The following is a 26,934-nucleotide window of genomic DNA, read 5'->3' on the forward strand; positions in this document are numbered from 1 at the left end:
CGATGCTTTTGCAGCCCTGAAAGACAGCTCACCAAAAATTTTGCTGCTGTGATTTTATTTAATTTTGGTTTAAATTTTACATTTTTGTTTGTCAGAACTGCACGCGGAGTGCGCAAGATCAGCACCTAGACCAGCAGTAAATTACAGTGCGAATTTCCATGCAAAAACACATCTCATTAGCAGTCGCACACACAAAAACAACAACGAAAACGAGTTCGAGTTCGTGCTGTAGTTGAATTTTTCAGCCAGCAGCCAATCCAGTGTACGGTTTGACGAGATTGTGAAAAATTCCAGAGGATAAAATTGCTTCAAAATGGTTGATAAATTTATAAGCATGTGGAAAGTGCGCGAATTGGCGGACAAAGTGTAAGTTGCGTATAGATAGTGATAATGATGGTACATACACATGCACTCAAGATAATGAAACGGTGTGTACAACATTCTCTTTGAGTAAATGGAGGAGACACTCCCACGCCCCTACACTTTGTTACCCACCCCCACCACATCCCCATTACACTTGAGCGGACAGGTGCTCATATTTGATTTTCGTGCCCGAAAGGGAAATAGGCTTAGACGTTCTCCTAATTTATGGGGAATAGTCATTCAAGATGCATTTTTGGTGTTGGATTGTGGCCGTTTCTGTTGCTGCTTTCAAGGTTGTTCGTAATTCCAAAATGAGCTCAACTCGGAGCCACATAAACACAAAGCCATTCCCATACACAGGCCAGCAGCAGTGTGTGTGTGTGTGATGCTTTATCAAGAAAACATTTTGCTTGCCTTCCGCTGCCCAAATATAACAGAAATGTATTTCCACCTGTGTTAACACTTCCAGTTCCAGTCTGCCTCTTCGATGACTTTCCAGTGAAATTTCTGTTTTGCCATCAACGTATTAATTACTTTCTGTTGGCTACTTTTTGCTGCTGCCCCGTGCGTGTTTCCCACACACCTGTGGGTGGCACGAGTGTGTGTTCCGTCCCCCAAATGTGGCGATCGTTTCCCCTGCCCCTGCCTTCCGTTCCACATAATTAAAAACAAAGTTGCAGGCACGGCACTGTGAGGGCTACTACTTTTCCTGCTAACACTGTCCGGTGCTGGTACACTGTGGGTTATCTAGAAATTGATAAGGGCCTCTGGCCCAGTTGCGACAATTAACACTTGCTCGCGCTCCCATCACGTTTCGAATGTCATACCGAAGCCATGTTTGCTTCAGCTTATCGTAACAGCTTGAAGCCCCCGCTGGCACATCGTATATCTTAAGTTTTGCAATGACCAGCCCCTCTGCTTGCCCTCCGCAGCACCAATGTCGTGATGAACTACACCGAGACGGAGGGAAAGGTGCGGGAGGCCACCAACGACGATCCCTGGGGACCCACGGGGCCGCTCATGCAGGAGCTGGCCTACGCCACCTTCTCCTACGAGACGTTCCCGGAAGTCATGTCTATGCTGTGGAAGCGCATGCTGCAGGACAATAAGACAAACTGGCGACGAACCTACAAGGTAACTCCGTTTGTATGCTCCAATTGGATTAAGCTAATTATAATGCGAAATCCCTAATTACAGAGTCTTCTCCTGCTTAACTATTTGGTGCGCAATGGGTCGGAGCGCGTGGTGACTTCATCGCGGGAGCACATCTACGATCTGCGCTCGTTGGAGAACTACACTTTCACCGACGAGGGCGGCAAAGATCAGGGTATTAATGTTAGGCATAAGGTACGAGAGCTTATAGACTTCATTCAGGATGATGATCGCTTGCGCGAGGAGCGCAAAAAGGCGAAAAAGAACAAGGACAAGTACATCGGCATGAGCAGCGATGCCATGGGCATGCGTGGCTCCAGTGGATATAGCGGCTATAGTGGAGGCGGTGGTGGTGGCGGCGGTGGCGGCGGCGGAAGTGGGGGCTACAACGATGGAGACTGGCGCACAAATCGTGGCGACAATTGGTGTAAGTATATCACAATCGATGGGTAATGGAACAGATATTGATGCTCCCTTTGCCCCCATTACAGACTCCGACAAGTCTGCCGGTGATCGGTACGAAGATGAAGATACTCATTATGATGGAGAGCGCGAGGGCTCTGACAGCGACTCCCCGAGTCCCAGGTAGGTGTTCAATCAATATTCACAAACAATTAGATGGCAGCTAACCATGGTTCTCTTTTTAAGGCGCAACTATCGCTACAATGATCGGGCAAGTCCCGCCGAAGTGGCCACCGAGACTAGCAAAGCGCCCAACATCAACATGAACATCCGTACAGCCAAGACCGTCGTCAGCTCGCCAGTGTCCAAGCAGCCGGGTTCGGCATCTGCATCATCTGGTGTGGCGAAGCCGGCGCCATCGCAGAAGAAGATCGATCTGGGTGCGGCAGCCACCTTTGGCAAGCAGCCGCCGAGCAGCGCCGCTGGCATTCACTCGCCCACGCACCGCGACACACCCACCAGCCTAGATCTTATGGGCGGCGGCTCACCCAGTAGCAGCCGCAGCAATATCCAGAACAACAATACACAAAGCAATAACGATCTGCTGGATGATCTGTTCAAGACCTGTGCCACAACGCCAGAGAAGACTCTGAACAGCGCTGCCGTCATTGTGGACGACGATGACGACTTCAATCCGCGTGCTCCGGAAGCCGGGCAGCAGGAGTTTGGTGATTTTGCGTCTGCGTTTGGGGGAAGCTCATCGGCTCCCGTCAGCGAGCCGCCGTCGACGGGCATACTCCCAGCGGCCAGCAATGATGAATTTGCCGACTTTGCCGCATTCCAAGGCTCAACGACATCGACCTCAGCGCTCGATGGCAATCTGTTGAAGACAGCGACGCCAGCGAACGACTCCTTTGACTTGTTCAATGCGGCTTCGCCACCAGCAGCAGCGACAGCAACAGGGGGGACGGCCACAGATCTTCTGGCTGGACTGGGGGATCTGTCGATACACCAAAGCATGCCAATGGGTGAGTTTTAAAGTAGTTTGGATTAAGATTATGAGTTAGACCTAGACTAGAGTTAGGCTTAGGCTTAGGATCTGCGATTCGAGTATGTACGAGAGTATTTAGGAAACGTTGCATGTCGGCGCGCCCCTTGGAGCTTGACTAGAGCCCATATCTCTAGCTCGGGCTCCCCCCCACACACACAAACACACACTACACTCTCCTCCACATAAACGGCAACATATTCCAATCGGATGCACTCGTTCTCTTCTCTCATTCTCTCTCGCAGCAGCAGCTGTTGAAATGCAGTTGGTAGCCACTAACCAGCAGTCGCTGCCGCTTCCCCCACCGCCGGAGTGGGTGCATCAGGCCCTCACTAGGGCTGTAAAAGATCTGCATGATCTGGGGCAGGTTGAGAGCACTTCAGATGCCGCCCTGGTGGCTGCCACTCTGCAGAAACTACACACCTTGAATGCCCTCCCAGGATATGCCACGCCCGAGCAGCTGGTGGGACTCGATCGTCAGGCATTCGATTGGACTGCGCTGGTGGCCAATGGCGATTACTCGGCTCTGCTGAGCCAGCTGGTTGGATTGTTCAGCCCGGACTGGCCAGAGCCCACGCGAGATTTGGATGTCCTCAATCTGCTGCGGATGGACCACAGCTTTCCGTATACACAGGTGGCCTTTGAGACGCTGCACAGGCAGCTGGATAGACTGCCGGGCACAATCAGCTCTCTGTTTGGAGCCCTGCTGCAGGATGAGGCTTTACTGTCCATTAGTTTGCTGCACATCTCGCGCCAGAGGGCTGTGCTGATGCAGCGCTTCGCTCGCACTATTAAGGTGATGCCTGAGAGACTGGTGGAGGAGCACGATGCCCAGGTCAGGCAGTTCATTCAGCTGATCATTGGACTGCCGTCTGAGGTGGCCAACCGCTTGGGCCGCCAGCTGCCGGCGATGTATGCTCCCGCGCGATATGGACATCTCCTGCTACGCCAGTGGCTGAGGTCCCTGCACTTTGTGCTACAATGCGAGGACAGCTCGGAATACTTTGACTTGTCGCCGTACTCGTGGCTGCTCTCGCAGCTGGTCAACCATTTCCATGATGCCGCCACCTTGGAGGAACTCCTGCGTGTGCTGAAGGACTATGCAGTGGCCCCCAGCGGACGAAGAGTGGTAGAGTCCATTCTGCTTGAACTGGAGCCTGCAGCCTGCCTAAAGGTGGCTCAGTCTGCCCTTTCGGCCCAACTCAATCTGTATGTGCTGCTCGGACCGGCTGCCCTGGATGTTTCCCCCCACTGGAGGCACTGCCTGCTGCAGAAGCTGCCCCTCCAGCGGACGCCCAGCGAAAACAAACAGCTCTTCCCACTGGTGTCCTACCTGCATGTCGTGGCTCCCGCCCAGCTGCAGGTGCTCTTCAATCAGCTGCTTGGGATCTGGTCGAAGCGCATCTCCCTGCAGAAGCTGAGCGGCCAGGAGCACTTGGCCATATCCAAGCTGCTAGTCCTCTCCGGGAAGTTTCTGTGCAAGGGATTGGATGTGGGTCTGGACAGCAAGCGGCAGCTGCACGACGGCCTGAGCCATCATCTGGAGTCGCCGGATGCCCTGCAGCGGCACGTGGGAATGAAGACAGTGGAGCTGCTGTTCAACTTTATGGAGCAGCCCGACTGCAAGAACGAGGATCGCCTGCGCTTCAACTACGATTTCATGCGGGAGACGCCCCAATGGCACATTTTCGAGGAGTTCGATGAGTTGTCTCTGTTCGAGTGCCCCCGCAAGACGGAGTTGGACGAAAGACCCAGTCCAGAGCATGTCAAACAATTGGAGTCACATCTACGGCAATTCATGGGCAGTCCAGAGGAAGAACAAACCGTTCAGATCCCAAAAGAGCCGAAGGACAAGCCGTCGGGGATAAAAGAGAATCTCAAAATGCAGTTGGACTCGGATGACGAGCCGCCATTGGACTCGGACGACGATGACGATCTGAAACCGTACGACATGTCCAATGACATCTCCGCCACCATCGAGCAGCGACCCAAGTTCCTGCTGGACCTGCTGCAGCTCCTTCGCTCCAAGTGCGAGAACTATCAAGTCTTTGAAGGAGCTCTGGGCACAGCCGAACAGCTGATCCGCGGCCAGCTGGCCAGGCACGATGCCAAACTGGCCCTGGACCTCATTCGACTGTTTATCACCCTGGAAATGCAGTTCTATTTCGAGGACTTTGAGCGCACGCAGTTCAACTGTTGCGTGGCCATCTGTGTCGCCCATCCCGGCCCCTGCGCGGAGTACTTGTGCCGACAGTTTCACACAGACAACTCTTGCTATGCGGCCAATGTGCGCATCCTGATCCTCCAGGTATTGGCAGCAGCGGCCAAGGAAATTTCAGGCGACAATCACCAAACAGATGAGAGTGTATCGTTGGACATTGTACCGCCGGCTGCCAAGCAGCCGCGCAAGTTTCAACTGCAACACGAGGAAGACAGTCCAGCGGCGCGTCTGGCTGCCGCCCAGCGGATCATACGCGAGCGCCTGCGGGCAAAGACGAAGAGGTATTTCAGCAAACCCAAGACCCTAGTGGGACAGCAGCCGGAGCGGACGAACCCTTACCATCCCGTGGCCGGAACGTTCTTCTTCAGCCTGGTGCGTGGCCAGCGCACCCGACAGATGTTGTACGTGAAGTACGAGGATATTGCGCACAACATTGATACCCAGCTGCTGGTCAATCTGTTGCACACGCTGTCCGTGCTGGTGATGTGCTCGCAGAACTGTACGCTGCTGCCGATGATGACCCGCGAGATCTTCGATCTGTGCGCCTTTGTGCGCTTCAATGCCGAGGCCCGCGTTCGAGCGGCCACGCTGCAGCTGATTGGTATCGCTCTGGTCACCACCCCCGGCCAGGTGCTGACCCAGCACTTTGCCGAATCGCTGAATGAGCTCCAGCGCTGGCTGGAGGACTTCGTCCGCTCGCCCTTGGTGGGCGGCGAGACCTCGGAGGAGTGCCGCGACCTGGCCCAGCAAATACTGAGCACATGCTACAAGCTCTTCGATACAGCGGCCATGGAGCAGGCATCTTAGGCTCTTAAGAAATACATATGAATTCCTCCCAAAAACATGGTGTCCTTAACATTTCATAATTTGTAGTATTAAGCTGATATAAATAGCATATGTGTAACTCTTGGAACTGTCTTTATGTATTCCGAAGCTTGCCAAAAAACTAAAGCCATTGTACTAAAGCAGGTACTATATACAGATCAACAGATTGATTTCACTTCAACTATGTATGTTCTTTTATTTATTTGTTTTCTTTCCTCCCACACTGCATATATGCATATACACACAAATCGGATATGATTTCGTTCGTTACCAAAAAACATACTACATTCCTTCAATTGCGATCGGTTGCGAAAAGCATTTCTCAATATTCCGGGCATTGTGTCGCAGCCGCAGCCGCGGATGCACTAGGTAAACGATAAAACAGAACAAAACAATCAATCTAGAGCAACAGCAGCAGCAGCAACTGTACTACTCTACCTGTAACCAAGATACGAACTATCTATCGTATTCGTATCTTTTGTTTATGTAATTTGCACGCGACAACTTGTTTTTGCTGCGCCTGTGCTCATCAATGCTTCCAGTAGTAGATCACATCACCCAGTAGTCGCACACAAGTCTATTCGACGCCACAGTCACAGTCACAGCCACACATACACACAAGCTTCTTTTGTAAAACCTATATCCATTCTATAAGGCAAACACTATAACATTTGACTATATTCCATCCGCTCTTTTCAGACAATATGTTGCCGCCCATTGCCGCCGTCACGGGCAATAATCTGCTGCAGCCCATGTCCATCTCCAACAATAATAACACCACAAACGGAGGAGCTGGGGCAGCTGCCACAGCGGCCAGTGCCGCCGCCCAGGCAGCCAATGTGGGTGCCACCTGGTCGGGCAATCTGAAGGCCGGGAACCTCAACATTGATCTGGACAATCTGCTGATGAGCAAAACGGGCAAATCCAATGCGCCCGCTCTCTCGATGAATGCTTTAAAGACACAGAGTCCGGCCAAGACCCAGGTGCCGTTGAATATCCAGACGACCGGGGGCGGCGGTTTTACTGGCCTCTCGCCCCTGACCAGTCCCAATATGTTCGGGGCGCAGCAGCCACAGTCAAACATTCCACAGAACCAAGCAGCATTTGCCAACTTCGGGGCGTTCCAGCAGCAGCAGCAGCCGTCACAGAATCACAGCAATAATAATAATAATATTAACAACAATGGCAGCGCGTCGGCCTTTGATTTGTTTCAATGATATTGTTTAGCTTAATTAACTACTCCTCTCCCCCCTATACACCCAGAACCTTCCTTCCGCACTTTCCACGCACTTTCCGCACATTTCCACGCTGCAGGAGTCACTTGTGTCTTCTATCTATCCCGATCCCTGGATGTATAAAGTTTAAGGAGCGTCAGTGTTTGTTTCTAGATTGATTGTTAAACAAATGTCAGTTCCAGTCTTTGCTCTGCCCTCCACTTCTTTCCTTACGATACTAACCCTACGATCACGATCACATATGAATTCTGCATCCGTCCCATGTGTCCACTCGGATTTTTTGAATGAATGTTGTCATGAAATGCAATAAGTAATACAGAAAGGAAACGAAATATAAATGGTTGTACCAAATGGATATGTTAGCACAACACTCTTGGACGGACGGCCGATCGATCCAATCCATCATTGAAATTGTTAAACAAAAAAATACTATCAATAATGAAATCAAACAATGTTTAGCAATAGTTAATGTTACGATGTGTCTGTATATAAAAATTGTATGTAAAACAAATTATGAAATATAAAACAATTGAAAACAAAAATCCACTAAATGCATATATTCCACGTGCTTGTTCCGTCGACTATTCCATGTTGTACTAAAGGGCTCCTGTTTCTTTCATTGCTTCGAGATTTAACGCCAGCCAAATGCATAAGCCAGTGCAAAAGAGAATCCCAAACAAAATACATTTCGTGTCCTGTTCAACTCGAGACTGGGACCGACTGAGGCTTGGTCCCAGGAATCCAAAAACAAAGTTTTTTTTCTGAGGGAATACCCTGAGTAATTGTTTATTGAAATTGAAGTGAAAACTAAATGAAAATACAGAAGAAAATTGTGTATAAAGTAAAACCATATTGGGAACCTAAAACTAAGCTGAATGTTAAGGTGGGGGTGTGGTCATTACGCCTCCACGGCTTCCTTGTTTTTGTTCTTCTTTTTCTTCTTCTTCTTGGGCTCACCATCATCGTTGCCATTGCCGTTGTCGGCGGCGGCTCCATTGCCATTGCTGGAGCCGTTTGCCTCCGTCTCGTCCTCGCCAGCTCCGCGCTTCTTCTTCTTGTTCTTCTTTTTCTCGGACTGGGGAGTCGCTGTCCCGTTGGCGCCCGCTTCCTGGCCAGCCGCCTCGATGGCCTCCTTCATGACTTCGATATTTTTGCGCGGCACATCGCCCGACTCGTAGAACTTGAGCCTATCTTCGACCTGCTGCTTCAGCGACTCGCCAAACACGCTGGTCGGCTGATCCAGGAAGCAATCAATACGGGATGCAATCGAACATTTGTTGGCCAGGAAACGCGAAATGCGACCCTTGTTCTTGAGGCCAGCTCGTCCAATAAACGACGAGTGATAGATTAAACCGTACTTGGGGGTATTGGAGCGGGTCTTTAGGGCGCGGAAGAGCGCCTTCTCAGCGCCCAGAATTTGTACTGTCGATGCCGGGTATTTGGCCAAATTGGTCAGACTGCCGGCATGCGAGATGAGGCGAGCACCGACCTGATCACCAATCAGCGACTGCAGATTGGGTGCCACCAGGTTCATTTTGTTGTGCAAATAGGTGGACAGCTTCTTGCGGTATTCGGAAAGCTTGACAACGCGCTCTGCGAACAGCTCAATGTTCATCAGATCCACAATGGAGATGTCCATGCCCATTGACATCTTTGCGGCATCAATGATGGCCTGGGCCTTGGCCGAGTCCATAACAATCTTCTCAAGGTCCTCAAGCAGGTCTTGGGTCAAGTTCTTACGATCCTTAATGAATTTGGCGGCCTTGGCGAACATGTAGTTGTCGGGAACAATTTTGACCAGTTCTGGGAAGTGGTAGGAGTACCACTCGCGTATCCGCATAGAGAACGTGTTCACATCCTTGTCCAACTGATCCAGCAAGGCAATCGACTGAATGATCATGTTGTCGGAACGATGGACGTTGAACTTGACCTTGGCACGCGAGTAGCTGTGGCCCAGACCCAGCTGTGCAACACCAGCAGACTGTTCGGTGAATCCTGCGGGAGGTTGAGGAAGAGTTAGGCACAAGGATAGCTTTTATTAGATTTTGAATTTATACCTTTGACCAGCTTGGCAAAGTGGAAGCGCACACCACGCAGGATCTCAGGCACGACACCAACTTGGCTGCACTGCACACCGATTGCTTCGGTGATGGCAGCTCCCAGCTTCGCATCGGCTATGCCGAGCGTGCACTTCTTCTTCTTCAGCTTGGCGAAGAAGTCATCGAGGAAATGCAGCAAGTCCTGGGGCACAATGCCCTCGGAAATGGCATTGATATTCTCCAACGCGGCAATGGCCGTTTTGAAGGGAGCAAAGCCAGCCAACTTCACAATCGAATTGAACTTGGCGAAGTCCGTGACGGAGGACTCCACCTGGGGCAGGAACATGGAGACCTCCTCAAACTCCTTGACGGAGAAGACCGAGAAGCCTGCTGCATGTTCGTACAGAACATAGAGGATCGACTGGAAGGGGGAAAATGGGACATATAATCAATTTTGATGTGCTGGCGGTGGCAGCACATGTGTTTTGGGGGTGCTCCACTCCATGCTTGTCTTTAGGTTAGTTCTATTTGTCTGGTTTCATCACTTTTGCACATCTTTCATTAGACTATTGATTATGAATGATTTAGAGTTGCATATTTACCATATTTAGGCCGTAAATATGCCTTCTTTAACTTTAAATTAAAAGTATCCACGCAAGATGCTCCTACAGTTGTTTTTCCACGTGCTTTGAAATATCAGTGTGTACATATCATGAAAATTTATGTGTTCAGGCATGGAATATGTACGATAGAACTTGAGTTCGCTAGTATATTTACGATATATTTTTTAAATGAGACGGTATGTTTCGGTATATTTCTGAGGGTCGGACGGTATCTTTTAACGATAAATCCGCGATCACACTGATTCTCTGCCGGTTTGTTTATGTTTGAAAAAGTTAAATATTACTTATAATTAATATTAAATAGGTTATAAGTGACTGCAAATAGTTGCACAGATGTCGCACTTTAGTAGCACCCGCGTCAGCTCTTTCAACGAATGTTTCCTCAACGAGAACGAGCAGGATCCCAATGCCGTGCTCATGGAGCTCGACAAGGGCCTCCGGAGCGCTAAGCAGGGAATCCAATGCGAGTCCATTGTGCGGTTCCCTCGTCTCTTCGAGAAGTATCCATTTCCCATTCTGATCAACTCGTCGTTCATCAAGCTGGCGGAGTTCTTTGTGAGTGGCTCGAATCTATTGCGATTCTGGGTACTCCGTGTCTGCCAGCAGAGCGAAAACCACCTGGACAAGATCCTCAACATCGACAACTTTGTGCGCCGCATCTTTATGGTGATGCACTCGAACGATCCTGTGGCACGCGCTCTGCTCTTGCGCACCCTGGGCGCCGTCTCCCGCGTGATCCCCGAGAAGCAACAAGTGCACCATGCTATACGCCGTGCCCTTGACAGCCACGACACCGTGGAGGTGGAGGCTGCCATCTATGCCAGCAGCTGCTTTGCCGCCCAGTCCAGCTCCTTCGCCATCAGCATGTGCGCCAAGATATCGGACATGATCGAGTCACTGCAGGTGCCAGTGCCCATGAAGCTGTTGCTCATCCCAGTGCTGCGGCACATGCATCACGATGCCAATACCGCCGCACTGGTCAACAAACTCTGTATGGATCTGCTGCCCAAGTATCCCGCGCAGAGTTTTGTGGTGGCCATCATCGATACCCTCACACAATTATCCTCCCGCACCTTGGTGGGCGTTCCCGGGCAGCTCGAGGTGCTGCTGGACTTTATGCAAGATTTGCGGACGCCAGTTCGCATCCAGGTGCTGCGCTCCTTCAACGAACTAGCCGGCAAGAAGAGTGTCCACGCTTGGCCCAAGCCTGCCCTTGAGGCTCTGATTAGTAAGTTCGAGACCTGCGTCAATTCGCATGAGCAGTTTCTTTTCCTTTCGATTCTCGTCAAGTTGAGCGAGTGTCCGCTCACGTGCCAACAGCTACTGCGGGAGCATCGGGTCGCCCTGCTCCGACTCTGCATCCAGAGCATGAGCAAGCTGGACGACTATACAACGGCCACTCAGGCTATGGCAGTCCTCTCAGTTCTGGCGGCGTTCGGCACTGAGCAGGAGAGCCAAGTGGACGATATCCTGCATACTGTAAGTCTTCACATCGAAGGCCTGCTCCTGTGCACGGCCAGGAGAGCCGACTGTCTACGGCACTTGCGACGTGTGCTGGCATATGGCATAAGGATTAGCCAGGCGAATGCCGAATTTGGAGCGACATTCATTGAGATAGTCAGCAATACCCTGGGTGACAATGTCGTCTATCCCCAAGCCAATGCGGAGCTCATATGCGAGGCTCTGGTGCGTCTCTGCGAGCATTTCCAGCTCCGTAAATATGCATTTACAACATCCGAGGGACTGGAGGAAGGTGACGACAATGCCATGGACACCGACGAACCGTCGCCACCAAAGGTAGAAATATTGCAGGAAAAACATGAGGAGCATTCACTAATTCTATCCACTTTTAGTTTAATCCCATGCTAGCCAGAATGCCGATTATTTTGCACAAACTGAACAAGCTGATCGACTCGGAGGATGCTGAGAAACACTTACGCACGATTGAAATCCTCAGTGTCCTGGTATTTCAGACAACAATGGGGTGCTATCTGCCCCTGAAGGTGGTGCAATGCTTCGAGAAGTGCCTGGATAAGCTCAATTGCTGGACATTGTACAAGATTGCACGAAGCGCGAGTCGTTATGGGCATCACTATGTGGCCGCGCACATTTACACGAGCATTTCAGAGATCGTGATAAACGACCAAATGCACTACTTCCTCGTCACGCTCTCGCAGATCTCGCAGGCAGAGTGTATTCTAAATTATGGCCTGGATTACGCCCACATGAGGGACAACTATGCTCCGACGGCGGCGCCAGAGCCGTTGATACCGCTGATGAAACGGCTGGAGGCAGCCTGCAACCTCTACCAGATGGCGCGAGTCAGTCTGCGAGCCTGCTCCTCGATCCAGTATGCGATCTCCTTTCCGCAGGAGTACCTCAAGATTCGAGCCCAGTTCCTGCAGACCCTGCACTTGGCCGTGACCGTAAAGAATGCCCAGGTCATTGTACCACCGCCGGCAATCGCTGGCAGCTTGGCCCAGAACTCGAGGGACTATTTGCAAAAGTTTGGACACGTCACAAATCAGCTGAGAAAGTTGGTCAAGTCCTTGAAGGCCTGCGAGGAGACGCATGCCCGTCTCTATAAGTCGTCTTTTGATGCGGACAACGTGACGCTGGAGTTCTTGGAGGTGGCCGAGTTTCAGTGTGGGCTGCTTGCCCACATCATCGAGTCAATTTGTTACGCCACGCCACCAGAGCCACCAGTCTTCCTGACCACCGGCGAGCACCCGGAGACCCGATTCTTTGCCGCCAGCTGCAGGCGCATGGAGCTGATGCATAAGAACCTCCCCGAGGAGTTGCCCAACGCCAAGACCATCAGCAACCGCCATCTGGACGTAATTGTTGCTCAAATCGAGATAATTACCAAAACACCGCTCTGCCTGCCGCGCTATTTCTTCCAGATTCTCCAGTCTACGCAGATAAAGCTGTCGGTTAGCCCACAGCCACGTAGTGCCACCGAACCCGTCAATGTTCAGTCGGGCAGTAATCTGGTGATTAAGGTCGAAGGGGTCCTGCAACAGGCTGGCTCCAAAGAGGTCAAGCACTTCCGGCGTGTGGAGTCCGTGCAGTTGAGCCTTACGTCCCAGCTGGTAACGCCGCCACCACGTTCCGGTAGCGAGCTGCAGAAGACCGGCACCAGTGACACCGTCACCCTGAACCAGATCGTCAAGCCGCAACGCGACTTTCTCTCCGGCAGCTTTCTGCTGCCCATATCGAGCGGTGGTCACTTCCAGGTGACGCTGGAAACGTTCGTTGTCGATGAGCACGGCACTATTTGGTGCACTGGCCCCAAATCTTCCATGATGGTACGTGTCCTGGAGGATCCCTCAAAACCTACAGCACCAACACCCAGCACTTCTCAGGCAGTAGGTCAGGCGAGAAGGTTTTAGATGTACATATGTAAACTTTGGTTAAAGTGTTTGTTATAATTAAAAGCTTAATGCCTTAAATGCTCTTTCAGATTCAAAATAACTATCAAAGTATTTATTAAAAAAATGCTTTCTCCGACAGACCTCACTTGGCGCGCAACTTTTAAAATAACCAAAGCAAGTGCTGTTTAGGGGAAAGATAAGAATAGGGTGGACCTACAAGAGTAATTATTATTGTTATTATAATTGTTATTATTTTCGGCGGTTTAACTAAAGTTGTTATCCAGTGTAAGCAAAGGCGTTTTAAGTGGGCTAAGTTGGATTTTTCATCATACGAAACGCTATATTATTGTTGAGGAACCAAAATTGATGCAAAAAAATCAAACTCAATTATTTAAAATAAGCCAGTCAAGTAGAAAATATATTAATTAATTATATAAAATTATGTGGGCAGTTCTGAGAGACCTAGATACATAGTAATATTCAACGGATTATCAAAATCGAGGAATATGTATAATATAACCTAAATTTGTCAGTATATTTACGGTATTTTTGGTATATAAGATGGTATATTTCTGCGGGTCGGACCGTATATTTTATCGATGAGCGGTCACACTGAATACAAGAGCACTGCAGTGTGTGTGAAACCAATTTTATTTTTATTTATAACAATTTTTGCGTTTATAAACACAACAAAACTAATAAGTTGCAATATACACTTCCTAGAATCCAAGCCATCAGCTGTGCTCGCCCCCATTGTCGACATCAGAGACCCCAGTATCCGAACAGAAACATATTTTCCATCGCCTGCCCACAAAACCTGCCACAATTGCCAGCAATTTCTGTAGATTATTATTTCGAATCAATTGTGTGAATATTCAAAAGAAAAGTTACTGACACGTCACAGAAATTCCTTGAGAACGGTGCGGCCTTTGCCGGAACAGGCTTCGCAGCAGAAGAATTTGGTGGGCTCGAGTGAAAGTCGAAACAGACCCCAGAGGTTACAGAAACTGCATGGCAATGGACTTTTTGTTGTAAGTTCATGAAAAAAGGTTCTCGAGTACATCCGAAACCACAAAAGGCCCGGGTTGCAACAAAGAAAGCTTCGGGTACCACCCCATTGAGTGCTTTGTTCGCCGTCTCTGTGATGTGGGAGCCGAGCCTTTGTCTCCCCACCTCCACCCATTTGGCAGGGCAGCCACTTGGGGTTGATGGGGCCAATACTAATCGGCTTTTATATTGCAGCGGTTCGCGTTCGAGCAAAACCTTCAAGCCAAAGAAGAACATACCGGAAGGCACGCATCAATATGATCTTATGAAGCATGCCGCCGCCACTCTGGGATCTGGAAATCTACGCAATGCAGTGGCTCTGCCCGACGGCGAGGATCTCAACGAATGGGTGGCCGTTAACAGTGAGTAATTAGTTTTCCATTAATCATGTGTTTTTGTATATGTACATCTGTTTTTTCTCCCTTCCATCATTAGCTGTGGACTTCTTCAATCAGATAAACATGCTGTACGGCACGATCACAGAGTTCTGTACGGAGGAGAGCTGTGGCATTATGTCGGCTGGTCCGAAATATGAATACCACTGGGCTGACGGTTTGACCGTGAAGAAGCCCATCAAGTGCAGCGCCCCCAAGTACATTGATTATTTGATGACTTGGGTGCAGGATCAGCTGGACGATGAGACGCTGTTTCCATCAAAAATTGGTGTGCCGTTTCCAAAGAACTTTCTCACCTCCGCCAAGACCATACTGAAGCGTTTGTTCAGGGTCTATGCCCACATTTACCATCAACACTTCTCGGAGGTGGTGACGCTGGGCGAGGAGGCCCATCTGAATACGTCCTTCAAGCATTTCATATTCTTTGTGCAAGAGTTCAATCTGATCGAGCGGCGCGAGCTGGCCCCGCTGCAGGAGCTCATCGACAAGCTGACGGCAAAGGACGAGCGGCAGATATAGGAATCACTGCAAGTGGCGGACACTGGTGGCGGCAGTGTCGGCATTGGCATCAGCAACGGCATGCAATTGGACTTGTGATGGGAGCGCTCTGGTAGACTTGTGTATTACGCTTTAGTTAGTTACCGCCCTTCCTTTCCTTTCCTCGTTTATACATAGCTCTTAAGTTTCGTTCAGTGCTTCGTGTGGTCCCACTAAAAACAAAACATACAACACACTAACTATAGCGGGCTAATAATGCTGATGATGATCATGATGAGCAACTACTATATTTTTATATGTGACTCGTAACTTTAAGAGATATATAGCATATTTATATATATGTGTATGTAAAAGAGAAACCCAGAAAACAGCAGCACGCCTTCTATAACCCGCGCACACACACACACACACCCCCGCTTATGGAAAACAAACAATATTATGTTCACAAAACAATGCGTTTATCGTTTTTCCCCCAAATGTATGTATGTATTTATTACTATTAAACTATCGCATATGTATAGCTCGGCGTCGTGCAACTGATGGAACGACTGTTTGTAAGGCAAAACCCCAGCAATGTGAGGCGACGCTCGACAGCACCCAATAAATGATAATAATTGTAGACTTGATAAACATTTTTGATACGTTTTATACTAATAAAGAGAATATTATGAATACAGACCATGCTCTGGATCAATTTTGTATCGTACATTGACTCCCATTAACAAAAACAATTGATTAGCTTATATTCAGATAACCGTGATGAAAATGAAAAGTATACAAGAGTATATACAACTTATTAGATCTTTGTATGGAATTAAGCAATATACGACTGCAGGCGACAAAGGTATGCGCCAATGAGCATTTACGCATCGACAATGAGTCGCCCTAATCTATAGCACTTGGCTAATCGCCGCCTTATCTTTGTCGCCGCCGCCCGCTAACCTATATTACTTGAGCTTGCTTTTATATTTGTCTTGTTCCACATAGAAATCGGAATTCTCCTCCAGCAACCGTTTCCATTTGATGGCGAGTTCGGCGTAGCTCGGGCCCTGACCACCCAATTCTTTTGGCAAGTGCGCACTGTTCACAGAGGTTCCCTCGCGGCGGACCATCACTCGGGACCGTATCTTGGGTGTCATGAAGATCCTGAAAGATCACTCAAATTAACTATCGAATGCATATGTATGCCAACAGAAAAAAGCACCGGAAAGTGTTCAGAAAGATGTTGACATGACGCGGAGCGTTAGTAAACTCCAATAGCTTGGGCTGGCAGGGATAGGCAGTCCAGCTCTCCACCGATCGTTTAATGAGCTTTGGATTCAGCTGCAGGGCATGACCCAATTGAACTCCCTGCATATCTAGTATGGCAACCATGCCCTTAGCACAGCTCTCCGGATCGAGCTTCAACAGCAAGTCCAATATCATTTTACTGGTCTACATAAAAAATAAAGCAAAGGTAGAAAGTCTATAGCCCCATTTTGGCACGTTCTCTATGACTCACTTTGAAGACGTTGTTCTGTGTGTGTTTCTTCGGATCATGGGCCGCCGTCCGAATGACCACAACCATACAACCATTGTCTGAGTCCGGGCCAACGGGAAGAAAAACGCCCAGTTCCAGCAGCTCCTGGATTTCGGGTAAGTTGGGATCGCGATTATCGAACCATTCGGTTCGCTCAGCACGCATCTGATAGAATGTCTTTAGCTTCTTCTTGGTGCGTTCCACATCAAATTTGGAGGTGCGCAGAAAAAAATGCAAATTCTCGAAAGTTTTGCATCCGTTGATCTGCGGATTGGCGTCTAGCCAGTCGTTCAGCTCCTGCACCTGCCTCAATACCTTCTCGGGATCACTGTCTATGGCGGTGACTTGCCGCCTTGCACTGCTGCTGCGCGACCACATGGCGGTCGGGGTTTCCAATTGCAATTAACTAAGCAGTTGTTTATAAACAAATTGAGCGCGATGCGCTTCCACGACAACGTAATCTATCTAAGCTTTTTGGCGACTGCGTTACTGTCAAAACGCCGACTCAGCGATTCGTGCTGGCGAATGCTATAAATATAACATACGTTGTTATCCACTTGAAAGCTTGCATGTCTTCGCTTCGCTGGCGCAATTGGATTACGCGCACTGTAGATTATTTTTGAATTTGCTAATTTTGCAGTTTTTTCATGAGCTTAACGAGCTTCGATAACGATATCAGCGAAAGCACTTGGAGATGGGAGAAGTTCGATTGCCCCGCAACTGCTGCTAATTGATAATCGGGTTGTTGGATGAGCGCCAAAATGAAATAACAGTTTAAGCAATAATATAAATACAATAGAAACATTAAACATAAACGAAAATTCTTCCATGTGGAACAGTCCTATCGAAAACGTGTCAAAAGGCCTACAGATGATTGACACTTATGTAGATCAAGGCTTTCGGAACACTCCACGATAAGCTCTAGCTAATTGATGAGCTATTGGAGTCGACTCCACTTTTGGCCATTTGCATGTCATTAGACCATTAGTTGTTAGAGATATATAAGCCCAGCATAACCGAGTTGACAGCAGTTCAGCAATTCTTCTGCAGTTACTATCATCATGTTTCTTCGTGTGCTTCTGGTTTGTGTGGCCCTCTGTGCAATTGTGTGTGCAAAGCCTGGGGTTCTAAGCGACGACCTCATTGAGGGTTAGTTCAAAGAGTAAAACGTATCCTTAAGCTATGGATTACTCATAATTTTCATTCCACAGCTTCTCAGACAGGCAGTGTTCGTCCAATTGTTGTCCCGGAGCCGTCAACAGACCAAAAGCATCGCACCTTTGTATTTTTACTGCCACTTCTGTTCCCCAATCAATTCTACTCATAAATATGCAAATAAAGTCAACTGAATGAGCTTATAGCCCTTTGCTTTGAATTATCTTCTGTGTATAGTCGATTGAAACCACTGCCGTACTTTAAGATAAACTTTATTCACATAAAAAATAAATAATTGTTACATTTCAACATCTTGGTCTGCCAATTGTCTCACCACAAAATCGTCAATTGATGGCTCCTCCTTTTCTTCAACTCGTGTTGTCTCCTTACCCTTCCTGCACGGGGCTTTAATTTCTCTTAGTTCTTAATCTTAACTTTTAAAATAGAATGAATATTTACAAAGATGTTGTACGTAAAACTTAATTCAACCGGATGGGAAGGGCGGTGGACATCTGGCTCTGTGGGAAGGAAACAGGTACGGGAACGGGGCCGGGACCGGAAACGGATGTGCATATTGCTGGAGGTACATTTTTGTTTTGTGCCTGTGGGGTGCATCGGGTGGTGGTGCTGGATTGGTGGTGCAAGTGCTCAAAAGGCGCCATTGAAGTGCAGATTTTGTGAGGCGAACTGTGGTATCCCATGGTTGAGAGCTAAAACTTTACTGATTACTTTCAATTCATCAAGATTTCTTAAGCTGCTAAATTGACTAAAATCATTGCTCGTTTCTCTACTCTTGAAGTGTGCATTACCTGGACTAATGTTGGATGAGGCATCGGCGGCCTGTGGCTGCTGTTGCTGTTGCTGCTGCTGGATGAGCTGCTGTTGCAGATACTGCTGGGCATTCTGTTGGAGTTGATTGCTCAGCTGTGGCGTCAGATGCTGCCGATAGAAGTTCTGATTCTCCAGACTGGGATTCGAGTTGGGCTGCTGCTGCTGCTGCTGCTGCTGCTGGCTGACGATGGTGGTGGCAAAGGAGTTGCTCGGCTGGATCTCCACATTGGAATTCAGGCCAAAGTTGCCCACTCCCGACTCCTGGCGAAACTGCCGGCCCCTATGCTGTTGATGTGGCTGCTGTTGCTGCTGCTGAAAGAGGGCACTGCTCACATAGCTGGGCAGCAGCAACTGTTGCTGTTGTTGTTGCTGGGGCTGTTGGAATTGCTTGAAGCTGTGCTGGGGCAGGGCCTGCTGGTGCGACGCCTCCGCGGGGGCAAAGTTGAACTGATTCGAGGGCTGGACCTGCGCATTGTTATTGATGGAATTTTCATTCGATTTCTGCAATGATTGCTGCAAGTTTTGGAAAATCTGCTGCACTGCATTCGCGGGGGCGGGGCCTGGCAGCTTCTGGTAATTATTTTGGCTGTTGCCGTTGTTCAGGGCAAATTTATGACCCGAAACGGCATCGCGGAGCGGCAATTGCTGCTCAATTGGATATGTGGGATAAATAACAGTCTTGGTATGTGTGCTGGGTATAAATTCCACCGAAGGTCTTATGGAGTAACCCACCGCAGGCGGTTGCAGCGTCTGAATGGCCTCCAACGGACCATGCTGATGCTGTTGCTGCTGCTGTTGTTGCTGTTGTTGCTGCTGTTGCTGCTGTTGCTGCTGTTGCTGCTGCTGGACTTGGGGCAGTTGCTGTTGATGTTGTGGTTGCAAAGTGCTGGATTGCGCAAGTGGGGCGCCCTGGAAGCGGCTCTGGCTCTGCTCCTCCAGCAGCTTCAGCTGGCGCAAGATTAAAGCCTGCTGCTGTTGCGCCTGAACCTTCAGTTGGTAGATCTGTTGCTCCAGAGCCCGATGGCGCTCGATCAGATAGTTGTTCACACTGGGCGGGGCCGCCAGATCGGTGAGTGGCTCCTGCTGCAAAGAGTTTCAAGGATTAGACTTCAGTCGGGCGCTTCTGGGGGTCCTACCTTGGCATAGTTGGAGGTGGAGCTGGCCAGGAATGCGGGCGTAGTGGAGAACCCATTGCTGGGGCTCGCACTCGTGCTGACCTGCGAGATGGGGGTGCTGCTGCTCCCGGTGGGCGGGTACTGTGTGGGCAGCGGGGTGGCCGGCGGCTCCGTCTCCAGCACGTTCAGCTTGGTGATGGTGGGTCCAATGTGGGGATACTGCTGCTGCTGCGGATAGTTGGCACGTTGTCCGGACAGCAGGGGGCGGAACTTCTGCGCTGTTCCCCGCTCATCGAGATCCACCGTGAAGGCCGTCACGAGTGGTGCTTCCTGGATGCGAATGTCCTGCTTGTCGACCTGCTCAATGTTCTCCCCATCCTCGTTATGTGTGGGCCTGGGTGTGGTTGTGGTCGTTGTCGTTGTGGTGGTCGTTGTAGGACGACGCCGTGTGGTGCGTGGACGAGCTGTCGTGGATGTTGTACTCGTCGTTGAGGTGGTGGTTGCCGCTGTGGTTGCCTCCTTGCGGACATTTCTGATCTCGAACTTGATCTCATGGCTGCCGTCGTGGGAGATCTCGTTGCTGCTCACGGACCCGGAGCTAGAGCCGGAGTCCACGCTGCGTGTGAGCTGGCGATTCTCCGGACCCGCCTCCACGGACTTTGGCTCGATGGAAAGGGCCTGGGAATGGGTGCTCGGCTTCCTCACCGCCGTAGTCTTCTTCCACAGCTTCGAGCGATCTATGAAGGAGGAGAGCAGCTGCTCCTGGGCATTCCTCTCGTCGAAGGTGGCCGTGTAGAACTGCACGGTGGGCACCACCGCCTCCGGCTCCGACTCGGCCTTGTTGGTGCTCTCCTCGAGGATCTCGTCCTTTTCCCGTGGCGATGGCAGTGTGGTGGCCTCGTTCCGGGCCAGAGTCGTTCTGGATCCGCTACTTCTGGGGCGCTCTTCCCCGCTCTCCGTCACGCCAGTTGCGGAGGCGGCCGCCTCCTCCTGCTCCAGCTTGTCGATGGCCCGCAGCAGCGCCTGGCGCACAGAGTAGTCCAACTTCTGGATGGCCTCGCGCGGAATGATCTCGTTGCTCTCGGTGCTGGCGCTCTCGCTCTCGCCCTCCCCCTGCTCCTGCTCCACGCCGGCGCTGGCCAACTGGAGCGTGAGAGCGGCCAGCAAGAGGAGCACAAGAAGCGCCCAAGGCAGGCTGCTGTTGAAATGTCTCTAAAAGTGGGAGAACCAAAAAATGGGGAACCATTAGCATTGGACTCGGATGATTTAATGGCCTGTCTTAAATTTAATAACTTAATAAGTTTGAGCGTTCCGCTGCCTTAATCGCTGGAGGTTTCAGTCGAAGTTTCAGGCCTCATTTGATTTAATGGCAATTGATGGTCGGTTCGCTGGAGCCACCTTGGGCTGAAGTACTTGGGCAAATGGTCTGTGACATCACACGGCCTAAGATTTGTAATCTGTAAATAGCTTGAGGTTTTGCTTGGGATTCTTTCTTTCAGTATTCTGGCTTCAGAGACTTTCCAACACCAAACTCATGTCAAACTCGAGTGAATTTTCTTCTCATCGTCCGAGTACACTTGTGCAACATGCTCGAAAATGCATGTAGCACCATCTGACCCCTTAGCTTTTCAAAATGAAGCCCACCGCGAATCGCGAGCTGGTAATCTTTCCGGCATTTGCACAGACGGCAAATCATAACGCATTACATTCATGGCTGGGGTTGGCTCTTGCTGGCCCGAAAGAGTGCCCACTCATTGCCGGGGGGCCAGGAGGATCGTACCTGTGTAGGATCCCAGGTTTGGGGGGCGACTGACTGACTGACTGCGTTGGGGTCTTGGGTCTGGTCCGGTCTGGCCTGGGTCTGCGTCTGCGTCTGCGGCTTTTGCACAATTTCCCATTTTCAACAGCTTGACGATTGATTTCTGTGGCTATGGCTGTGGCTGTGGCTCACCCAAACAGCAAAACATTTTGCAAATTGGCTTGCAACGCTTGTTTGGACCTGGCCGAAAGTTTAGGCTAATTGTTGCATCAACAGGCACTCTACTGTGGGTCCCGTACCCGAACCCGTAACCGTGCCGTCCCATAGCGAAAGCAAACCTATCCGACCACCTGTCGTTGGTGACTGTGGTGCTGATTTTGATTTGGTTTCGGTCTCGTTTCGGGGCTCGCTTGTGGGTGCCCCAGCCCGGTATCGGGATCGGGATCGGGATTAGGCAGAGATCTGGCAGTCACGTTGTTGCCACTTGGCACTCTGCCTTTCTTCGCATTGGCTGGCTAAGTTTTTACCTTCGTGGCTTGGTGGTTGGCTGCTTGGAAATTATTTAATCAGCGCAGCAGCAGCAGTTGAAATGAAAAGCAAGGAAAAATGCAAGGATTCGATCGATTTACATTTGCATTGTTGCATAAACAATTGCTAGGAGAAATTTCACTGCTGTTCGACTCTTAAAAAATTATGAAAATCATTGTACATCATGGATCATCAATCTTCTGCAGTGATTAAATCTTTCAACACTCTTCAACACAGACACCCTTTGACTCCAGATCGCCCCGAAACTTTCCAATAACCGCAGGCGTCTCTCCTTTGAAGTCCATCAATATAATATTGAACATGACTTGACTCATTTTCTCCGGCAAGTGCGACGAAGAAAAATACCATAATTTTTCCCCATCTAAATGGGAAGAGCTCGTGTTGAAGATGGAGATGGAGATGGAGGAGCAGGAGCCGCAAATGTCTTCCGCCCATGCCAAGGCCAGAGTTCAAGTTCTGCCAAAGGGCACATCATTATAGCTGCAGCTTGACTGCGCCAGTCAATGGGGAACCCAAAACCAGTCATGGGCTCTTGATGGGAAATAATTTTCGCTGGCAGTCTGTCAGGCTTGTCTGTCTTCTCTAGTTATTGCCTTACCGTCTGGCTCTTTTTTTGGCTTGGCCAAAATAAAAAGCCCACAAAATCAATACCGCTGTCTGCTTTGTGGCTCATTTGCGTCAATTTCACTATGGAAATCATCATCACTTGCATTAAGACAGTCTCGTCTCAGGCGGACAGTCAGTCAGGCCCGACACATAGACAGACTGTCAGTCAAGTCTCTGGGGATATTGGCGTTAAGCTAATCAAGAGAGAGAAGAGAGCAGCACACACCTCTGGATAGTACTCGTAGGAAAAAAAAAACAAAAAAAAAATTGTAATCATCATAAATTGTAATGGTCAGGCGGCGAAGGCGAAGGCGAAGGCAGTTGGAAATCTCCTCCATCGCCTCCGCACAACACACAATTGCATGCAGGCATTTCCATTTCCACTTCTTTCATGCTATTTCCCTCCCATGTTTGCCACTTGAAAACACGAATGTTTCATGCCACTTTTGCGGAAGTGCTTAATGGTGAATATTTGCTCGAATACTTAAACGTTCCTTTGATTGGATTTGAGTGGAAATATATTTACAAGTTTTTAGTATAGCTTAAGCTTAGCATGAATTAGTGTGGAATTAATGCTAGTTTCTTGTCAGTCTCTTGGGTGTTATAGTCTTTTATTCTGCGATAGATTTATCCATCTGGCTAACAATCAGATTTGTATATGTTGAAATTATACAACAGAAAATATATACATATTCCCCCCAATTGGTGAACAAGGCTTCGGATGTGTGCCGATTAATTCACCGCAAAACTACAAAACTTGCGCAGAAAAGTTCACAGATCATCGCGTCATAATAATCAACCCAATTCCAGTCGCTCGCCGCAAATTTCCGTTTTAATTGGCCGAGGAATGGCTGAAAGTATTCGCATGGTAAATACACATTTAACAAGCAAGTAAAATGCCAGAAGGCACCTCTATAAAGCTCCTTTAATTATTAATAATTATTTTAGTGGCCGCTGAGTTCCGCAAAAGCCGCAGGCCGCAAAAAACCACGCGGCAAAGTGTACAGAAAAAAGTGTAAAAAGTGATTTAACAATCGGGCAACGTCAATAAATTAGCAATAACTCAATAGATGATGGCCCGAAGGTGTCTATATTATTTATTTTTGCTATTGTATTTGCGGTGTGTGCTGTGGTGTGGTGTGGTGTGGTGTGGTGTGTGGGTTGAAAGTGTTTTCTAAGCTTAAGCCAATCTCACCCGAAGCCCGAAACTGGAGAGGAGAAGCGGCAATTGCATAAGCCACTGACCAGCCGAAAGCCTCACTTTCGACGATCAAGAAAGACCGGGGACTGACTGGGTAACCCAGTTCCAGTCGAACAATAAAAAGATGGTACATCATTATATTCGTACGCCAGTAATGCGAGCTGTCAGCTGAGTGCGCGGGGGTGCTGCACGAGTACTCGTACGGGTACGAGTATATGGGTCTCTGTGTGATTGTGTGATAAACTACACTTCACGCTCCGCCTCAGACATTTCACATTTCTCATTCTGCAGATGCATTTTGCACTTTGCATTTTGCATTTTGCATTTTAGATTTTACATTCGACTGCTGTAGGCCTGCAGGAGGATTGCCCAAGGCCTGTGGTTGCCTGCGGCTGTGTGGCTGTGCGGCTGTGGCATCCACCAGACACGCATTATTAAGCAGCTGCGGGATGTGATAAGACCCGAAACCCGCCCGAAAGTTGTCTTTCTGGCTCTGGATGGGATGTAACACAGCTTCACCGCATAACGCAATCCATTCCATTCGCCGTGCCATCTGCCAATTGGCGAGTCGGTGCCAATTGCCGTTTACGAGTGTATGCTCTATGTGGGCCAGCATAAATATTAATGCTGGTCAAATTATGTTGTAATCCCCTCGCCTCGACTGGGGGCAGTGTCATAAAATTCAACACCATAAATTGTAATCAAAGATTATAGTTATATATATATTTTTTAATAAAAAGCACTGAACGATGCTTTATGGTTTGTTGGTTCAGGTTCAGGTTTGTTCACGCCCAAACAAACGATGGATGAACGAATGGTGGACGAACGTGTCGGGTATGCTCAGATGAAGACACATTTTGTTGCACAAAGCAAGGGGAATATAATGTACTGGGTCTTACTGTAAGTAATACAACCTAGATGCCAGAGATGACAGCTTGCATACCCAAAAGAGCAGGCTCATATCGATCATTTCATTACCACTTTACCCCACCCAATGATAGCCGTTTTCGTCCGCTCTTTCCCAATAAATTTGTTACAGTATTTTATGGGCTTTTAACTGCCTTTGTGGCTACCAAGCTTTGTTGTCCACGGGCCCATAAAAAACCTCTGTAATTGCATGTGTGGGCCTCTGAAGATCGACAGTCGAAGCCGCAGCAGCCACAGCGGCCACAGCCGCTAGCAGTATCATCGCGATGGGACCCACCTTCCTAGAGCGGACAGCAAGTCCCCAGCATTTGCATAATTTCACACTCGCCGCTCGACTCTCCACTCCGAGTGTCCGACTGTCGAGGCTGACGCGCCCTGGCCCGAGATCTGCGGCATTGTTTTGTCAAGATATTAACCTAATCTTTGGTGATCGGTAGATGCGATCCGCATGGAGGCTGTTTTGACATGGAAGTGAGCTTTTGATTGGCATTGATTGGGCCTCTGGATATTGACCAATAACGAGATATGATACTCGTATCGTCATAAGCGAGGGGATATCTTTTCAAAATTCATTGCTGTTTACAATACGATTAGGGTCCATTTTGCAGACTGTTATTTGCATATTTATGTGCATTTAATTGGGCTTTGGTTTCGCGGAACTATATGTGTCTCCTATGATCTGTGAACCAGTCCGAAGACAATAGGTTTTTGGTTTATTTTTAGTTGATTGGGCAGAGGTCAGGCTCAGGCTCAGGCTCAGGCCCATTGATGAACCGATCGATGATAACCATCCGAAGTTCAAGTTGAGGCCTGAGTTTTGATTGTTTCCCGGCCCTGGAGGCATCAAATTCAATTTGCCAAGCCGATGCTATGCATAATAGTAATAATAATACGATGCTGTCTATTACAACAGGTTTCCATGATAGGTTTTTCGCCACGCCAAACTCTCGCTGACATTGGCAGCTCCCATCTCCCATCTACCGTCTGGCATCGCGCAGTGAAAATCCAAGTCCCCAGCTCTCCTCTCCGCTGATTGACCAACGCTTTCTGCCCAGTCTGCCGCCAGTGTCTTTTATTATCCGCGCCGCATTTCATAATAAAAATAAGACAAAATTACCAATGTGCGCGTATTACAATAAATTTCCGAAACACACTCTTCTCTTATAAGGTTTTTCCATCTTACAATCATTTGTGTTTGTTTGTTTTCTTTGGGGTTGGCTTGAATCTTTTTTTTTTGCGGGCGCGTTCGCGTAATGCCTGCCTGCCCATTGTTTGCGGGTCTGAGGTGGAAATATCTTCTTTTTCTCTGGTTTTTGTTTTGCTCTTTGCTCGTACATCTAATGGCGCGTTGAGACAAAAATGCAATGTCAATGGCATCATTGCGCCGTGTACTCGGTAATTTCGGTTTCACTTTTATCGATGCCCGAGCATCTGGGCTTTGAGGAAGACCTTACCCCAACGACGCTTAAGACGAGACTTGAGATGGGTCTGTGGATGAGGCTGCTGCACCGCTGTCTGGTGTCCATTTGAAGTGGTAAATGTTTTTATACGCAGATCCAATGCTTTGTTAGCCCTGTCTATATATACATATCTACTTATTATAGTTACATATTATTATGTAAATCGCTTACATTGTGTGCTGTTTGCTGTGTGCCTCGTCGTGTGCCACTTACTTTGCCAGAGCGGGCCTGCTGCTGTTGACCTTTCGACAGCGTACAGGGGGCAAGAGTAAAAGCGAGACACTTACAAAACAAAAGACTTAGGCAACGAACGCGGACGCTAAACTCCTCCTAAAAGCATTGCATGACCGCAATTATCCAGGGCACCTGCTCACGCGCCTCTCAGCAAGTGTCATCGCAAATTATAGGATATATTTTTTATGGAAGGCAGTGATCCCCGATCTCAGGTGTCTCTGATTTATGTACAGATGCGCAGAGGGTTTCTCCTGCCCGTCCTACCCATCCTGCCCCATCATCTATCATATGCTAAATCGTTTTTTTGACAATTGCGCAATTTCGTGCAGAGTCTGGCTATAGATACAGATCTCCAG

General features: G+C 49.0%; 6 protein-coding genes across 9 annotated transcripts; 3 read left to right on the forward strand and 3 right to left on the reverse strand.

Annotated features, from left to right (window-relative positions):
- Window positions 1-45: 45 nt before the first annotated feature.
- LOC6587905 (clathrin interactor 1) lies at window positions 46-7,752 on the forward strand. 3 transcript variants are annotated; one of them, XM_026984431.1, is made up of 6 exons: window positions 46-366; window positions 1,296-1,497; window positions 1,561-1,942; window positions 2,007-2,100; window positions 2,164-2,945; window positions 3,211-6,138. In XM_026984431.1, exons 1-6 carry the CDS (start codon window positions 314-316, stop codon window positions 5,991-5,993), a joined length of 4,296 nt encoding a protein of 1,431 aa, XP_026840232.1. In that variant the 5' UTR covers window positions 46-313; the 3' UTR covers window positions 5,994-6,138. The 3 variants fall into 3 exon arrangements, with proteins under 3 accessions (XP_026840232.1, XP_026840233.1, XP_026840234.1); XM_026984432.1 differs by having other exon boundaries at window positions 3,214-6,138; XM_026984433.1 differs by lacking the exon at window positions 3,211-6,138 and adding an exon at window positions 6,711-7,752 and having other exon boundaries at window positions 314-366.
- Window positions 7,753-8,005: 253 nt separating this feature from the next.
- LOC6588319 (nucleolar protein 56) lies at window positions 8,006-9,952 on the reverse strand. Its single transcript, XM_002013531.2, has 3 exons — window positions 9,888-9,952; window positions 9,304-9,706; window positions 8,006-9,241 (listed from the first exon to the last, which is right to left on the reverse strand). The coding sequence occupies exons 1-3, from the start codon at window positions 9,888-9,890 to the stop codon at window positions 8,145-8,147; spliced, it is 1,503 nt and encodes a 500-aa protein (XP_002013567.1). The 5' UTR covers window positions 9,891-9,952; the 3' UTR covers window positions 8,006-8,144.
- Window positions 9,953-10,219: 267 nt separating this feature from the next.
- LOC6587408 (integrator complex subunit 7) lies at window positions 10,220-13,388 on the forward strand. Its single transcript, XM_026989747.1, has 2 exons — window positions 10,220-11,705; window positions 11,762-13,388. The coding sequence occupies exons 1-2, from the start codon at window positions 10,242-10,244 to the stop codon at window positions 13,298-13,300; spliced, it is 3,003 nt and encodes a 1,000-aa protein (XP_026845548.1). The 5' UTR covers window positions 10,220-10,241; the 3' UTR covers window positions 13,301-13,388.
- A 558-nt stretch (window positions 13,389-13,946) lies between these two features.
- On the forward strand, window positions 13,947-15,898 carry LOC6587344 (MOB kinase activator-like 1). The gene is made up of 3 exons (XM_002013533.2): window positions 13,947-14,313; window positions 14,525-14,691; window positions 14,765-15,898. The coding sequence occupies exons 1-3, from the start codon at window positions 14,294-14,296 to the stop codon at window positions 15,241-15,243; spliced, it is 666 nt and encodes a 221-aa protein (XP_002013569.2). The 5' UTR covers window positions 13,947-14,293; the 3' UTR covers window positions 15,244-15,898.
- LOC113567351 (retinol-binding protein pinta) lies at window positions 15,851-17,299 on the reverse strand. The gene is made up of 3 exons (XM_026994879.1): window positions 16,724-17,299; window positions 16,427-16,656; window positions 15,851-16,368 (listed from the first exon to the last, which is right to left on the reverse strand). The coding sequence occupies exons 1-3, from the start codon at window positions 17,117-17,119 to the stop codon at window positions 16,170-16,172; spliced, it is 825 nt and encodes a 274-aa protein (XP_026850680.1). The 5' UTR covers window positions 17,120-17,299; the 3' UTR covers window positions 15,851-16,169.
- Window positions 17,300-18,324: 1,025 nt separating this feature from the next.
- Window positions 18,325-21,094, reverse strand: LOC113567377 (transcription factor SPT20 homolog). 2 transcript variants are annotated; one of them, XM_026995028.1, is made up of 4 exons: window positions 21,086-21,094; window positions 19,864-21,054; window positions 18,706-19,807; window positions 18,325-18,606 (listed from the first exon to the last, which is right to left on the reverse strand). In XM_026995028.1, the coding sequence occupies exons 1-4, from the start codon at window positions 21,092-21,094 to the stop codon at window positions 18,545-18,547; spliced, it is 2,364 nt and encodes a 787-aa protein (XP_026850829.1). In that variant the 3' UTR covers window positions 18,325-18,544. The 2 variants fall into 2 exon arrangements, with proteins under 2 accessions (XP_026850829.1, XP_026850828.1); XM_026995027.1 differs by having other exon boundaries at window positions 18,706-19,810.
- Between the last annotated feature and the right edge of the window lie 5,840 nt (window positions 21,095-26,934).

The sequence above is a fragment of the Drosophila persimilis genome, unplaced genomic scaffold (assembly GCF_003286085.1).
Source record: "Drosophila persimilis strain 14011-0111.01,24,50 unplaced genomic scaffold, DperRS2 tig00000000-arrow-pilon, whole genome shotgun sequence".
Taxonomy (NCBI): domain Eukaryota; kingdom Metazoa; phylum Arthropoda; class Insecta; order Diptera; family Drosophilidae; genus Drosophila; species Drosophila persimilis.

Excerpts from the sequence above, each read along its gene's own strand:
- LOC6587905 (XM_026984431.1), top strand. The coding sequence starts at position 314 with ATGGTTGATAAATTTATAAGCATGTGGAAAGTGCGCGAATTGGCGGAC. Across the intron at positions 2,101-2,163 it reads AGCGACTCCCCGAGTCCCAG|GCGCAACTATCGCTACAATG; the intron begins GTAGGTGTTCAA and ends TCTCTTTTTAAG. Across the intron at positions 2,946-3,210 it reads ACACCAAAGCATGCCAATGG|CAGCAGCTGTTGAAATGCAG; the intron begins GTGAGTTTTAAA and ends TCTCTCTCGCAG.
- LOC6588319 (XM_002013531.2), bottom strand. Across the intron at positions 9,242-9,303 it reads CTTTGCCAAGCTGGTCAAAG|GATTCACCGAACAGTCTGCT; the intron begins GTATAAATTCAA and ends AACCTCCCGCAG.
- LOC6587408 (XM_026989747.1), top strand. The coding sequence starts at position 10,242 with ATGTCGCACTTTAGTAGCACCCGCGTCAGCTCTTTCAACGAATGTTTC. Across the intron at positions 11,706-11,761 it reads ACGAACCGTCGCCACCAAAG|TTTAATCCCATGCTAGCCAG; the intron begins GTAGAAATATTG and ends ATCCACTTTTAG.
- LOC6587344 (XM_002013533.2), top strand. The coding sequence starts at position 14,294 with ATGGCAATGGACTTTTTGTT. Across the intron at positions 14,314-14,524 it reads ATGGCAATGGACTTTTTGTT|CGGTTCGCGTTCGAGCAAAA; the intron begins GTAAGTTCATGA and ends TTTATATTGCAG. Across the intron at positions 14,692-14,764 it reads CGAATGGGTGGCCGTTAACA|CTGTGGACTTCTTCAATCAG; the intron begins GTGAGTAATTAG and ends TTCCATCATTAG.
- LOC113567351 (XM_026994879.1), bottom strand. The coding sequence starts at position 17,119 with ATGTGGTCGCGCAGCAGCAGTGCAAGGCGGCAAGTCACCGCCATAGAC. Across the intron at positions 16,657-16,723 it reads CACAGAACAACGTCTTCAAA|ACCAGTAAAATGATATTGGA; the intron begins GTGAGTCATAGA and ends TTTTTTATGTAG. Across the intron at positions 16,369-16,426 it reads ATCTTTCTGAACACTTTCCG|GATCTTCATGACACCCAAGA; the intron begins GTGCTTTTTTCT and ends GTGATCTTTCAG.
- LOC113567377 (XM_026995027.1), bottom strand. Across the intron at positions 19,811-19,863 it reads CCACCTCCAACTATGCCAAG|CAGGAGCCACTCACCGATCT; the intron begins GTAGGACCCCCA and ends AACTCTTTGCAG. Across the intron at positions 18,607-18,705 it reads CTCATCCAACATTAGTCCAG|CTCTCAACCATGGGATACCA; the intron begins GTAATGCACACT and ends GTAAAGTTTTAG.